The sequence below is a fragment of the Aulonocara stuartgranti genome (genome assembly GCF_965226115.1).
Source record: "Aulonocara stuartgranti genome assembly, chromosome: 7".
NCBI classification, from domain to species: domain Eukaryota; kingdom Metazoa; phylum Chordata; class Actinopteri; order Cichliformes; family Cichlidae; genus Aulonocara; species Aulonocara stuartgranti.
In genome coordinates, this window is record NC_138945.1 from 68,977,501 (window position 1) to 68,992,500 (window position 15,000).

A 15,000-nucleotide genomic window follows, 5' to 3' on the forward strand; every position below is an offset into this window, starting at 1 on the left:
CTCTCCTCTTCTGTCCTCTCTTTTCCTCTCCCCTCCTCCTCTCCTCTCCTCTTCTGTCCTCTCTTTTCCTCTCCCCTCCTCTCCTCTCCTCTCCTCTCCTCTTCTGTCCTCTCCTCTCCTCTCCTCTCCTCTCCTCTTCTGTCCTCTCTTTTCCTCTCCTCTCCTCTCCTCTCCTCTCCTCTCCTCTTCTGTCCTCTCCTCTCCTCTCCTCTTCTGTCCTCTCTTTTCCCCTCCTCTCCTCTCCCCTCCTCTCCCCTCCTCTCCCCTCCCCTCCTCTCCACATTTGTGGACAATTTTCTCTGAATGTCTGTAAATATATTTCTTGCTTCTCGGCTTTCTAAGCCACTCAATTGAATCCAGCAGAGAACAATAACAGTTTCAGCTGAAATGCACATGGCCTGCAGCCTTGTCCTTTAATTCAATTCAGTTAAGGTTATGTTCCTTTATATACCGTAAGACCCAGCAGTGTTCTGGAGACTGCCAACTAATAATTTGTGCTATCTGACTGTATAGAAACTTTATACATTTAGCTGGATATCATCTGCATAACAATATAAAACGGATGCTATGTTTTCTAATAATATTGCCTAAAGAAGGCAGATGTAAAGTACTGGGCCCAGAACAGAAGCCTGTGACTGAACTGTGTGAATAAGACTCATTTATATGGAGAAATTGGAGTCAAATCACCAGAATGCATTTCCTTTAATATCAGTGGTTTAAAATAATGTGATTAACAGAGCGTTGAATGGAGCACTGAGGTCTAACAGTCTGCCCTCAGAGGCCATCGGAGATCGTTTGTAACCTTCACTGTTTCTGTGCTGTGATACATAAATCCTGACTAAAACTCCTCAAATTGTTCCTCTGGAAAACATAACGTAGCTGTCTGATAACTGTCTGTTCAAGAAATAAGGAAACTGATTGGTCCATAGTTAGCTGAGACAACTGGAGAGTAAGAAAGCAAAGGCTTTTTAACTAGTGGTTTAATTGCAACTACCTCGAAAGCTGGTGGTAGATATCCTGTTAATATAGATAAATGAGTTCTTTGAAAGGCTGAGTAGGAATGGGGTCTAACAGACATGCTGATGACTTAGAGCAAGAAGTTAGTTTGGAAAAGGGAGACGAGTCTAAATATTAGCAGTCCTGACACAATGATGCTGTTTATAGCTGTTTTCCTCGGGGACCAGGAAACTTTGGACAAGCTCGTTGTTTTTCCACCACTGGGACCTGGAAAAACTCTCCCCTTCAGCAGGTAGTACTTTCTGAAGGTTCAGAAACTTTGGAGGTGCAGCTTGAAGCTCTCACTCGCTCTGTCTCAGTCACGTCTGGATCTATCTTCACAGTAACGGGTAAAATCAGAGGATCTGCTTTCCAGTCGGTAAAACACACACACGCAGCTTTCCAGTGTTGGAAAATGATCAGGACGTTCATGTTTGGTAATAAATCCTGACTGCTGAGCCAAATCTTTTAAAGGTAAGAGAAATGTCAGCCTGCTGCAGGCCCACACCTGCACAAATGAAAAGCCCAAAATTATGTTGCGTAATACAGACGAACTGCACAAAGAGTCCTTGCAGTAGCGGGGACGGATAGTTCTGCTGAACGTCCCGAGGAACGATCGCTGGATTTCAAAGTCTAACTCAGTTTGAATTTTAGCTGCAAAAACATGAAACACCCCGAAATCTGAAAAAGGTTCTTTAAAAATGAGGTTTCAAAAATGGAAAGTACATTTTCTAAGATGCTTGATTACACGTCTGCTCAAACAAACAAGCAGCCACGCTCGGAGCGCACACGCGCTGTGTCTGTATATTTTTCTTGTTACTCCCAGAAGGAGCGTGACTAGCGAGTTAATCTGTCCGCCAGCGATGCGGTATGACACAAAGCTGTTTATTTCCCTTCTCCTCTCTCTCTCTGTAAAGCCTAATCAAGTTTGTATCAAGCTAAATAATGCCTTAGCGTGAAATTGGTGTCTTCAGTCAAAAAGCACTCTCGAGCCTGTAGTACAAGAGAAGGCAATTATGTACCCTCCACCCTGCAGCCCCGCCTCCTCTTAGTGTTCATGTAGAGTGTGTGTGTGTGTGTGTGCGTGCACGTGTGTGTGTGTGCGTGCACGTGTGTGTGAATATGCACCAACTGTACCTCATCATGTCTCATCTCCTTCTGGCATCATTCAGCTTTGTTGGTGAATCAGTCTTGTCTCGGTGAACTCTGAACCTTCATATGGTGGGTGCGTGGGTGTGTGCGTGGGTGCGTGGGTGTGTGTGTGTGTGTGCGTGGGTGTGTGTGTGTGTGGACCAGTCTGTAATGGTGAGTGGAAGCTGCTGGGGAAACTTCTAGTTCAGTTATTTCTGGAGCCTTCCCTGGAGTCATGGTACTCTGGAGAAATGCTCTCCCTCTCCTCCTTCTCTTTCTGTCCTACTCCTTATGCTTCCTTTCGCTGCCTTCCTTCACCTCTCGTCCTTCCTCGCTGCTGCTTTCTTTCTAACCTCTGTCTCACCTTCTGCTCTTCTTCTCCACCGCCTTTATATCCTCCTTCACTTCCTCTTTCTTCCTCTACACGTCTCTTCTGCTATCGATTCGTCTTCCCGCCACACTCTCTCTGACAGACAGAAAAACAAATGTCAGATCAGAGAGGCTCTTTAATCTCAAGCTGTGTTGTTTGGCCCTGAACATCAGCTCTGTACTGTCTGTGTGTGTCTGTGTGTGCGTGTTGCGTTCTCTTCGTAGTGTGTTAATAGGAATCTCTTACAAACCTTGCTGTACAGGTGAGTTTGTGCGAGTCGCAGGACTAAAAGATAAAACCAGAAAGTCTTCTTACAACAGCACGATTGTTTTCTACAGCAGCGAAGCGTGCGCGGCTATGTTGGTTTATTTTGGTAAGGTCTGGGATGTGTGACTCATTTGGGAACCGCTGGTTAGTCTGCTGGTTAGAGGGGCGTTTGCACAGGGACTGATTTACTCTTGCATCGCTGTCTTGCTGATGGCTGGTCGCTCACTGACACGTGTGCGTAAATAACACTGTAATGCTGGTATGTCGCCGATCTGCGTCGCTGCTGTCGGTTCAATTGTTTTCCTCAAAGTTAAAAAAGAAGTTTAACTTGATCCGCCCGCTCTGCATCACCCAACATGAAGTCGTTCAGTGTCACTGACCTTTACTGGTCCACGGTCCCCACATGGCCCTGACTCGCCTCTGCCCGGTGTAGCCAATGAATGAATTCCTCATTTGCACTTGGTCCATATATCCTGTTTACATGAATGCAACCAAACCGGCTCAGACTTGGCTGGCCAAGATGACAAATGGAAGCCAGAAGGTTTCCAGGATCAGAAAACTCCTCCCTCCTGCAGATTATACATATTCATATGCAGAATCTGTTGATAGAGATTACAATCACAATGACCTCGTACATAAAAGAAAGAACAGAGAGGTTGTTCATGACAAAACAACGAAGACGAGGACTTCTGTAAGCAGAGAGGAAAGACGAAACGATTGCTGAAGCAAAGAGAATTTCAAAATCTGTCGAACGAAATCAGATAGAAACAATTCAGATTGAAAGAGAAAAAACAGGAGAGGAGGGCAAAGCAGAAAAAGGAGGAAAGAGAAAGATAGAGAGGGCGATGGAGCTTGTCCGCCAGGCTTTGTGTGGTTGTTGTTCTTTCTCGCTGCCATCCATCTAAGCCCTCTGCTAACTCTGTCCCTTTACACACACGCTCACAAACAAAAGCACACATGCACGCACACACACGCTGTCCCAAGCCTCAGACTAGCCTGGTGATTCTGGCCAATGGCTCAGTGCTTGGGATGTGTGTCTGTGTGTGTTTGTGTTTTAAGGCTGTTTTGTTCAGAATGCAGGCAGGCAGAGAGAGCGGTTTTACTGCTGATAAAAGTATTTGGTTAATCAGCTTCTGTCCCTGTCCCCTGTGTGTGTGTGTGTGTGTGTGTGTGTGTGTGTGTGTGTGTGTGTGTGTGTGTGTGCGTGCGTGCATGTGTGCGTGCATGTGCGTGCACGTGCGTGCGTGCGTGTGTGCGTGTGTGTGCCACAGGCCATTGAAGTTTGGGGGTCTCCCGAGGGGCATGCTGGGGATGTAGATTGGCATCAGCCCTCGGCCAGTAGCGTCACCAAGTTATTCCTGAGGGAAAGGGAGGGCAGCCAATGAGAGAGTCCTTGAGTGCTATAGGGAAAATGAGGGGTGTGTGGGGAGGAGTGGGGGCAAGGAAGTGAGTTGGAAAGGGGAAGTGGGAGAGGGAAGAATGAGTGTCTAGGATGAGAAGCAGAGACGGACAGATAAAGAGAGAGGGAGAGAGTCAGATGACAATTACCCTCTTGACTCCTGTCCAGCGCTAGTTGTCAATCAGCTCGCCCCTGTGGGAAAAGGATCCGCCTATCATTGGCTACAGTGACCCACATCCCGCCTTTCTGGGCTGTCTGGCCGGTGCGCGATTGGCCAGAGTGACCCGCTCGTCAAAGAGATCTGGGAACAGCAGAGCCTTGGGCTGCTCTGGGAATAAATGGCCCTGATACTGTGCATGTGTTGTTTAGGAGGGGAAAAGACAAAGGATTCGCTTTGTGAGACTGGAACTGCTTTCATGGGACAGAAGAGAAGGAGAAACAAAGATAGAAGGGAAGAGAGTTGGTATGTGGTGGGAGAGATAAAGACAGAGAGGGAAACAGGAAATACATTTAAATGGGTGCTGCAGTAAGAGCCAAAGAGAAAGCATGGAGGCTGAGCACGGATCCAAGAATCACTTAAGAAAGGAGCAAATATCAAAGAAAGGTGGAAGGAAAATACTGAAGAGGCAAAGGTAGAGCAGACGAGGGAGGGGGGAGAGGATGCCAATAATGGAAGAGAGAGGGGAGAACGAGTGTGTGTGGATAACTGTGCCAGTGACAACAACTGTGTAAATATTTGTTTATGACAACAGGATCATGATGCAGAGGCAGAGCTGCATGCTGCAGCCCTCCTCGGCTGCATTTCTAAAATTTGATGTGCAGAAATGAAAAACGGAGGATTGGACGACTACCATCCAAACGGTAGTATACGTGACAGTACTGCCGTCCGTCTGTGAGGTTCTGTGGTGCACGGGGAAATACATGCAGCGTATGACAGAACTCACATTCCCAGGCTGCTCCCGGGTGTTCGATCATCCCCTCTGCAGCCTTTATTCGTCACATAAACACATTTTTCAGAATAGCTAACTTGTTGGGAAGCTGGTGTCAGAGTGTCTTTGAAGCAAAGAGGATTAATTACTGAAGCGTCCAACAGCGGCGACTTGCAGGCGCTCTGAGATAAAGCTGGTAACGGAGAGCTCTGAGCATATTTCCTCAGCTTCCACGACCCAACGGGCTCAGCCTGTGCGGACTAATCGCACCGTTGATGGTTCGTTGTCTAATTTCTGCACGTTTTTGACCCGGACACTGGTGTTGTGAGTCCGTGTGTGTTTTGTCATTGTGGACGCCCTGGTACAATTGCATGCTTGACTGGCTAATGAACCGTGACAGCCCATTATAATGCAGACAGGAGTGTTGCTGTACTGTCAGTTACTGTGTATGTGTTATGCATGTGTTTACATCTGATTATTTGTCTGCGCACAGGTGAGTCAGGGGTGCCAAACATAAGGCCCAGTGACCAGAATCAGCCCGGCAAAGACTCCAGTCCAGCCCACTGGACACCTGTGGAAAGGAAAGCATTTGGCTTGGAGCGATTCTCACTTGCATAGACCTCCCACACGGCCACTCGTTCCACAGTAGAAGATAAACAGCTGAATGACAGAAAAGTCCCAGTTTTCCACTGTGGGCTTCTTTATAGTGTCCACAGTGTTTGAATGATTGAATTTTCTGTTTCATAATTATAGGACAGTCTAGGAAATGAGCTTTTCTATAAGTTGACAGATTTCTTTTACTACACCAGCGTTTCTCTTCAGCATTTTCGTGTAGGAAAATTGAGATGTACAGTTTTTCTTATATCACAATATCACCGTGATTAAATGCGTCATTAAGCTTCTTCACACTAACAGAAAAGAGAGTTTCACTGGTTTTGCCCACTTTTGTGGGCCACAGCGTGGGCCACATACAGCCTGGACCCCAGGCCCCACACCAAAGTCACCTGCTCAAGCAGGTGAGATATTCTGTATTTACACTAATTAGTGGAAGGAACTCAGGCCACCAAATCACAATCAAATAGTCTGTGTTTATGCTCATGCAGTAAACCAGGTGTTCTTATTTATAGTACTCGATAGGCGTCCTTTCTTAAGCACACGTGTTAGACTCACATAGACTCTAGCGCTGCCACAAACGATTATTTTGATAGTCGACTAGTCACCGATTATTTTTGCGATTAGTCGACTAATCAGATCATCATCCATTGGACGTAAAACTACAGCTTATTGCACCAGCAGCATCTGCTCTTATATAACTATCATTAGCTTACAGCTTGAAGTGTTTCAGGTCTGTGCTAACTAAAAATAAAGACAAGATGATAGTTTATTAAATTTTAATGAAATTTGCAGATTGTTTCGGTGAAGTTTAATAAACTCCTTGCTATCTAAAATATAACAGGACACCGGAGTAAATTCTGAGCATCTCACACTTCTGATAATCAGCTGTCTGCTTGACGTTTATTCAGCTGTGTAAAAACTTTAATCTCAGAAAAACTGATTTACTCAGGAACAAATAAAATACTAAAAAAAAGCCAAACAATAACATTTTAAGTTATCTAAGTGACTCATATATATTTAACCTGAGTAGCGAAAGACGGCGGTGGGTTTGAAGACGATTTGCCGGGAGTCCGGTGTTCTCACGGCGCTAGTGACCTAGCCCCCGGCTCGCTAACGAGCTAGTGGGTAACAGATGTCTCCGAAAACGTCGGAGCACTTTTGAAAATATGTGGTGTCCTGATAAACTGAGCAGATATTTGAGGTTTACACAGCTACATTCTCACCTGAAAATATGTTAAACGTTTATTTTGTGACCCAGAAAGAATAATAAGAGTAACATTAAAACTAACTAGCTGCCGCCATTGTTGGAAACTGAGCTGGGCCGCGCTATGAATTCTGGGACACAGCTGCTTCTGCTTCTTCGGGGTTTAACGGTAGCTGGCATCCTTGTACATGCAGTGCTGCCATCTTCTGTTTCAGTTCGTTATTACACTCTTAAATCCTGCTACTTATTCCTGCGTCTTTTGTGATCTTACAAAGCTTCAAACGACGCGTCGACTATTAAATCAGTCGTCGACGATTTTGATAGTCGACGTAATCGTGACTAGTCGACTAATCGTGGCAGCCCTAGTAGACTCATAAACGAGGTGCCTCAGGGGTTAGTAACAGTGTGTGTGTGTGTGTGCGCAGATGCTCCAAGGATTCCCAGAAGCTTCCTTCTTACACGGTGTCACCCGTGTGTCGTGCTCCGGGGGTTTCATTTGTGTTTTTGTTTCTGCGGCATGTCGGATTGTTTGATCTTTAGCCATCTGCCGTCTCAGTCTTTTTCTGCTTTCTTGCCAGTATCTGTATATTTTGGGCTGTGATCATGTTACTCGGTGATAGCATCTTAAATCCATACCACAATTAACTGGTACAAAATGACACGAATGCTTGCGACTTTTTCCCACTAATGATGAAAGTTCTGTTAAAGGGAAATTCTGCAAATTCATTTGCCAAAAATACACCTGTCTGTTAACATGTAGCTAACGAGAGACTGTGCCTGTTGGAAGCTGCTAGTGCTAAGCTGTTAAACGACTCGCTGTGCGAGTTTGAGCTAGAGTTTGAAGAGGACTGTGACGTGCTGCAGGAAGAGAAGCGATGCATGTGCAAACACATGACTGATTGTTATATTTTTAACCCCACAGGTCACAAAGTGTCTTTCTAAGTGGGTCTGTTTTTGTAATGGGGCACCCAAGCTACAGGTACACATGCACACGTATGTACTTGTACACACTCAGATACTCCCTCCTCTTGACTGATATAGTATCTGTGAGCTAATCCTTCTCACAGGCACACGTACACCCCCGCCGACCGCCTGGTGTGTACAGGGTTCACAGTAACGGTGTGTTTGTCTCTGAGGGGGACAGAGGGAGGATATGGGAGTCTAAATAAAGCTGCATGTGCTTGGCTAATGAAACACGCTGTATTCCCCACAGTCTCATCAGGAGAAATGGGCCTTTATCTGAGGCAAAGTTACCACGAGGTCTTTTTATAATCTCAAACTCTCCCAACTACCACAGGAAGATGGTTTTCATTATGATGTCAGCTTTTAGTGGTTTAAAAAAATAGTTGTCACAAGATCTGGGCAAGCCCAGTTCAGACAGACCGAGGTCGCGGCCGGTAACCTCGACACGAAAACCTTTGATTCAGACGCACGTAAGTCATAAACGTCTCCCTTTATGTTCAACGAGGATCTTCACTGAAATGTTTCATCAGGGCGCTGTGACGTGACCCAGACGATGTGACATCGAGGAGGAAAAATCATATTGAAGCGTGTTAATGAATCATGGCATCCAATCAGGGCTCAGCTGGGAGCGAACGTACTGGTCATTGTGACGAAGCACAGCAGACGTACTTTGTTTTTCTTCTGGTGTCTCGTATGTTTCTCTCTGCTGTCTTTGGCAGACGGATTTGCTGCGGTGGGAGGTTCCTGTGTTCGTCCAGGGATCCATGAGTTTGTTAGCACTCTGTGGTCCACATCTGGCTCCAACAGGGATGTTGAAGACTTGATCCAAACTTTTGAGTCCTGCAGACAGTTGTTATTATTTTTTTGTCAAATAAGATGAGCCCACAAACCAGGCTGAGTTTATAGACACAGCAGCGTCCTGACTTCAGCACACGAGACTAGAGAAAGTGATGTGGAGTATGAAAAACATCATGCAGATTTGAGAGTGTTGCACTGCTCGCTGTGCATCAGCACGTGGATGTTTACAGCTCGTGTGACTTTGCAACGCTGCTTGCAGCTAATGGGAGGAGCTAAAGTTCGTGTGATTATATGGGTGCAGTTGTGACGCAGCTCGGCTGTTTTTTCCTGTTATAAAAACGATTTCCTCTCTCTTCATTCATCTACAAAAATCACTTTCATGCAGACTTTTAGTTTCTTTTTTAAGAGGGACGCTTTGCTGATTTATAGCTTCTGGCTTTGTTTGGAGCTTATGGCTCAGGTTTGATGTGAGGAGGAGGTTGGTCACCAGGGAGCTGATGAGGACGTGGAGTGAGAAGTATTAGAGAGGTGTAGAGATGTGGAGGGGCGGAGGTCACCGGTGAGAGCAGGATGAGAACAAAACATTTGGAGGGATCAGAGACAGAGGTGAGCGAGGGAGAAGTGAGGCACAGCGTGTCGGGGAGGGGGCGGACGGGAAATCCCATTGTGTGGTGGCTCTAGCCATTTCCTGTTTGTGTGCCAGCTGTACTTCCCTCCTTCCTGTTGTACCCAGGAAGTCGGCATGACAATCCAGCTTTGATCAGCTGTGTGTGCGAGTCTGAGAGATCTCAGGTCATCGTCATGTTTTGTTACTTCCTTGGTAGGTTCAAGTTCAAGTACATTCGCTCCAGAGAATAAACGTGTTTCAAGACAAATGCGATGTCCTTAGGCGCTCCCACGCTCGATTGAAAGCAAGACGAGGTGAGGAGTCGCCTTCAACTTGACTGGTGTCTGTAATGCTTGGAGGAAAGCAGGCGGTGACACCAGGCAGGACAGAAAGCATAAACACGGCTTCATAAACCTCCATTTTAATCACAAAGGTGTTTTTTCTTAGTTGTAGAGAGAAGCTGGCGGCATGTTAAAATTGTGATATGATCATTGAATTGTGTGGCTCCTCTGCTCTCCTGCAGGTGGTGGCTCTTTAATTAGCTGCAGGTTAAAACCACCATTTATTTGATTTTCTGTGTCTGTCTCCTTTTTTCTAGCTGTCGAAGAAGGAGAGTCTTCAGAGTGTGGAGGAACCTGGGATGGATCGACTGTTCAGACCGGTTAGTGTACAGGCACACACACACAGTGGTACACAGATGCATGGTGACGTATGTTTGTGTGCGGGTGAGTCCGAGCTGGCCGTTTGTAACGTGTACTCGGGGTAACTTTGAGGTGATGAAAATGGAAACGAAGGTTTAGTGACAAAGAAGAAAGATCGAGGGGACTGTGAAGGTTCAGGGGAAGGAAAGAGGAGACAGAAAACTGTAGCTAGGCAGAGCAGCAGTCAGTCTCAATAATACTCTAATAGAGAGAGATTTGTGTGCTTTTTCACTGCTCTCTGTGGTTTGGTAATTTCCTAGGAGGAAGACAAAGACGGCAGATTTTTTTCTCAGATTTAGTTTTTCCTTAGTCTCCGTGTCTCCCTCCCAGCTCCTCTTGGCTTGTCTTTAAACACTGAGATGGAAATTTAAAGTTGCTCAGCCTTTTGCCTCCATAGGAGATGAGCCGCAGAACCAGCTGCTGTTCAAGGTTCACGTGTAACATTAAAGAGAAATGACGATTTTATTTGTATTGTGTGTATTAAAGATGGCAAATGCATGAATTCGTTCAATTCAATTCAATTTTATTCATACGGCACCAAATCACAGCAACAGTCGCCTCAAGGCGCTTTATATTGTAAGGTCGACCTACAATAATACATACAGAGAAAACCCAGCAATCATATCACCCCTATGAGCAGCACTTTGGTGACAGTGGGAAGGAAAAACTCCCTTTTAACAGGAAGAAACCTCCGGCTCAGGGAGGGGCGAGAGGCGGAGGACAGGTTCATGCTGTGGTTCAGCTGTGATTCAGAGGTCTGTTAGCACACAGGTTTACACAGATGTGTCTTTTATTTATGCTTCAGTCCCAAATCCTGGTGCATCTGTGAATTTTGGAGAGACTTCGTGTTATTCAGGCTACGCTGTAAGATTTCAGTTGCTAGCACCTTTTATACGTCAGTGCCAATCATTGATTCATCTGCAAATATTTGTCCATTAGTTCCAAGAATCTATCGTTTAATTATGGCAAAATTATGATCTTGACTATTTTGGTCAGCTGTTATAATATTGAGTATTTAACACGATTGTTTATCATTTGTAGAAAATGTATTTCTCTAAAATAAACTTGAAAAACAACCCTAAATGACTTCATGGAAAAAAGAGGCTGAAGGAGACGTTGTCGTCAGGTTGGTGGTTAATCACACCGGAGGGTGTTTCTAATGTTACAGCCTGTGTCACGGGGGAGCCGCTGGTCCCTGCCGGCCTGCATCCTCCATCACGGGAGCAACCAGAGGCTCGGGCCACGGCGGACCTGCACCCTGAGAGCGACGGAGCCTCCTCTTTCTTACGTGCTGCTGTTACCTTGGCACCTCAGTGCAGAGGTCACATTCGGCCTTCACCGTGAAGCTGTGTCTGAATGCTCAACAGCAAATTTCTAATTGGTTTACTTGTTGTTGTCGGTGATCTCCTCTGCAGAGTTGGCGTAAAGCTGTTTAATAAAGGTGTAGGTAGGTTTGTTAGTGAAGATGAACACAGATGAACTGAATCTCCCTGCACTAAACTCCAGCCTCACGGCCAATTGAGGGGCGACCGTGGTTCAGGGGGTTGGGAAGCTCATCTTGTAACCGGAAGGTTGGGGATCGAGCCGGTCGTTGTGTCCTTGGCCAAGACACTTCACCTGCCACCTACTGGTGTTGGCCAGAGGGGCCGATGGCGATATGGCAGCCTCGCCTCTGTCAGTCTGCCCCAGGGCAGCTGTGGCTGCACCCGTAGCCTCCACCAGTGTGTGAATGTGAGAGTGAATGAATAGTGGCATTGTACAGCGCTTTGAGGGCCTCGAAAAGCGCTATATAAATGCAATCCATCATTATTATTAAAACTACAGGGCTACCAGACTCACAACTGCTGCAGTGACTCAAAGGTTCACGTGTGCAAACGATGCAGCTGCTGGCACGACAACGTTGGCGATGTTTTCCTCAGCGCTGTCATTGGTGCTCGGTAAAGATCAAAGTCCACATTTTCCAGAAACAGCTGGACTACTGTAGGTGTTTGTCAGCTGAAGTTAGTTTTGCTGCTCCGGTTTGCAGCCCGTCAGAGAACAGTTAAACACTTCCTCCGACTGGATCCCAGCAGGGACGTAAGATACTGCTGAATGTGGTAAATATGCGGTTATCTCTCTCTCTCTGTGCCGCGCTCGCCCCGTCTCTCGTTAAGCTCTGCAGGGATAGGAGGAAAGGAAAGTATGACCCTTGGGGTGTCTATGACGTGCCGAACCCTCCCATCCTTGCCCCCCCCCATTTCAAAACTGTGTTAACTCTCCTCCAGGGGCCACTGTGCAGGTCTACGTGTGAGTGTGTGGCTGTGTGTGAGTGTGTGTGTTAAGGGGGTGCTGACTGAGGTCCTGGGTGGCTCACTAGAACTGCTGTGTGTGTCAGTTCCTGCAGGAAGCTAGAGTCCCATGACACACACACACACACACACACACACACACACACACACACACACACACACACACACACTCTTCCTACCATAAAAACACACTGTCCTATATTCCCTTACTCAGCCACTCTCTCAGGTTGGCTGTTGCTGCCAGCATCTGCGTGTCACTGCGTGATCTGCACGCTCTCTTTCTGTCCCTCTGTCTTTGCTTGTGCTTTTACCTTCTGAATGCTTATTTGGGGCGACATTAGGAGGAGTTTGTATGTGTGAGAGAGAGGGTGAGGACCGAGAACTGCTGCCTACGTCTTACCCGAGCAGATTAGAAAGAAAGACCTCGCTTCTTTTACTCCCTGAGAGATGATGTTGAGAAGGACGGGGTGAGAAAACAGGGAACAGCAAAAAAGAAAGGGAACAAGGAGAAATATACCTTCCTATCCTGCTTCCTAATTCATAAACTTCCAGCCCTCTAGGCTATTTTTCCATCCCTCTCATTTGGTCTTTCTTTGACTTACTCTGGAAAATGTGTGTTGAGTTTGGAACGGCCCGCTTGAGAGAAGGTGGAGGGAGTGTGAGGGCGACTCGAATAGCATTGAGCCAACTTATTCTCCCCTTTCCTACATTTCCTCTTCTCTTTTCCTCCTTCTGGCCTTTCTGCGCCCTGAGGTGCCCTGAAAGCCTCCTTTCCTTCTCCCCTCAGTCCTTACCACACCTCAGCGGGACAGAGACACAACGTGTCCCGCTGTCTGCTCAGTTGCTGTCTGACTCTCAGTGTGCTGGAAGAAGGAAAAGAAGAGGAAATGAGAGACGAAGTTGGAAATAGTATTGAGCAGCCGTGTTTTCTATTTGTTATTTGTTTATAAGATCCGTGTGTTTCAGTCTCGGGTGAAAGTGAGGAAGTCATGAGACGTGTCCAACTGAACAGGACTCGAGTGTCTCGTGTTAATAAACTGTTGGTGATGAACTTGTTCCTCAAATCACACTGACAGTCTGCTGCAGACTACAGTGACGCACACGCGCGCGCAAACACGCACACACACCAACGCGCGCACACAGAACGATCCAGTGAGTCATCATGGAAAAGATTTGTCAGGTCCCCGAGCTGAAACTGAGAAGCTGAGACCTTCTCATTGTTGTTCCACCTGTGTGTGAATGTGTGTATGTGCGTGTGTTCACACATGTGGTGACAAAACTGAGCCGTAAAAATGTTTCCTGCACCTGTCAGATCTGTGTCGATATTAGGAAAGCGTGTGTGAGCCCCAGCATACGGGCCGATCGTGGCTCAAGAGTTGGGAGTTCGAGCCCCGGCTTGGACAGCCTCGGTCGTTGTGTCCTTGGGCGAGACACTTCACCCGTTGCCTACTGGTGGTGGTCAGAGGGCCCGGTGGCGCCAGTGTCCGGCAGCCTCGCCTCTGTCAGTGCGCCCCAGGGTGGCTGTGGCTACGATGTAGCTGCCATCACCAGTGGGTGGATGTGTGTGTGTGGATGGGTGGATGACTGGATGTATAAAGCGCTTTGGGGTCCTTAGGGACTGAGTAAAGCGCTCTACAAATACAGGCCATTACCGTATCCAAGCGCTGCGGTTTCTCAGTGCGTTTGATGATGGTGGATTTTATTGGTCAGAGGTTCAAACTGGAGAAAATCTCTGGCCTTTCTGAGGACCTTGAATAAAAGATATCACCCCAACTGAAGACTAACTTGTGGTTTTGAGGATATTTAAAACTATTTAAAACCATCTCCCAGTTTGGACGTGGGACACAGACGCCGTCTCTACTGTTACGATAACGTCAGGCGCGATCAGGTGACCCTGAATCCTGCCTGAGTTATGCTGCTGGGGGGATTCCCACAGTGCAGTCTTTGTCCTCCACTTAGCTTTTAGTAATTAGTTGTTATTTATCTCTGGCTCTCTTCTACAATGCGTCTGTTGTCCCATCTTCCTCCTCTCACCCCTCTCACTGGTCATGACAGATGGCCCCGCCCCTCCCTGAGCCTGGTTATGACAGTTCTTCCTTCCCACTGTCGCCAAGTGCTTTCTCATAGGGCAGTCCATGCAGTCCATTACAGGGTCACACCTGAAACCGTCCAAGACCAATTTGGAGTTTCACCAATTAACAGAGGGAGGAAGCTCATGCAGGCAAACTGCAGCAAACTGCAGCCTCGTGCTGATGAGACAACAATATTAATTAGCAAAGTGGGAAGCCACCACATTGAACTAGTGACCAAAGTGACTGCTGAAGGGAACAAAGCATATCACTGACTGAAATATGAAGCAATGGCCAACAATATACGCGTCCTCCCGTCCACCAGTCGGGATACAAAGGACGGACACAGAGGAGAGATTGCAGGCTGTATCACTTTTCTCCTGCTTCCTTGTAATAGCTTTGTGGTGGCCAGAGCTGAGAAAAACAGGACACTGGCCCTCGTCTCACTCTTTCTCTCCCCCTTTCTCTTGCTTCCTCTCTCTTCCTCTTCCTCCATCACTCTCTCACCGCTTTCCTCTAGAGGTCCATAATGTAGTTTTAATTTCCCCAAGGCTACCACAGGAAAACAGTTCCGTGCTCGTGTGCGTGAACTCGTATTGTCTGCTTGTGACAGTGCACAGTGCATCTGTGTTTCTGTCTGTTTTGCAGCAATAAGCCCTTTTC

At 46.8% G+C, this 15,000-nt stretch overlaps 1 protein-coding gene across 3 annotated transcripts in view; it reads left to right on the forward strand.

Moving 5' to 3' along the window:
* Positions 1–15,000, forward strand: part of znf423 (zinc finger protein 423) — a 130,805-nt gene that overhangs the window by 9,584 nt on the left and 106,221 nt on the right. For all 3 annotated transcript variants that reach the window (XM_082539360.1, XM_082539362.1, XM_082539361.1), the window contains exon 2: positions 9,878–9,940. In XM_082539360.1, the coding sequence (XP_082395486.1) occupies positions 9,878–9,940 (63 nt within the window). The remainder of the gene's footprint in view (positions 1–9,877; positions 9,941–15,000) is intronic.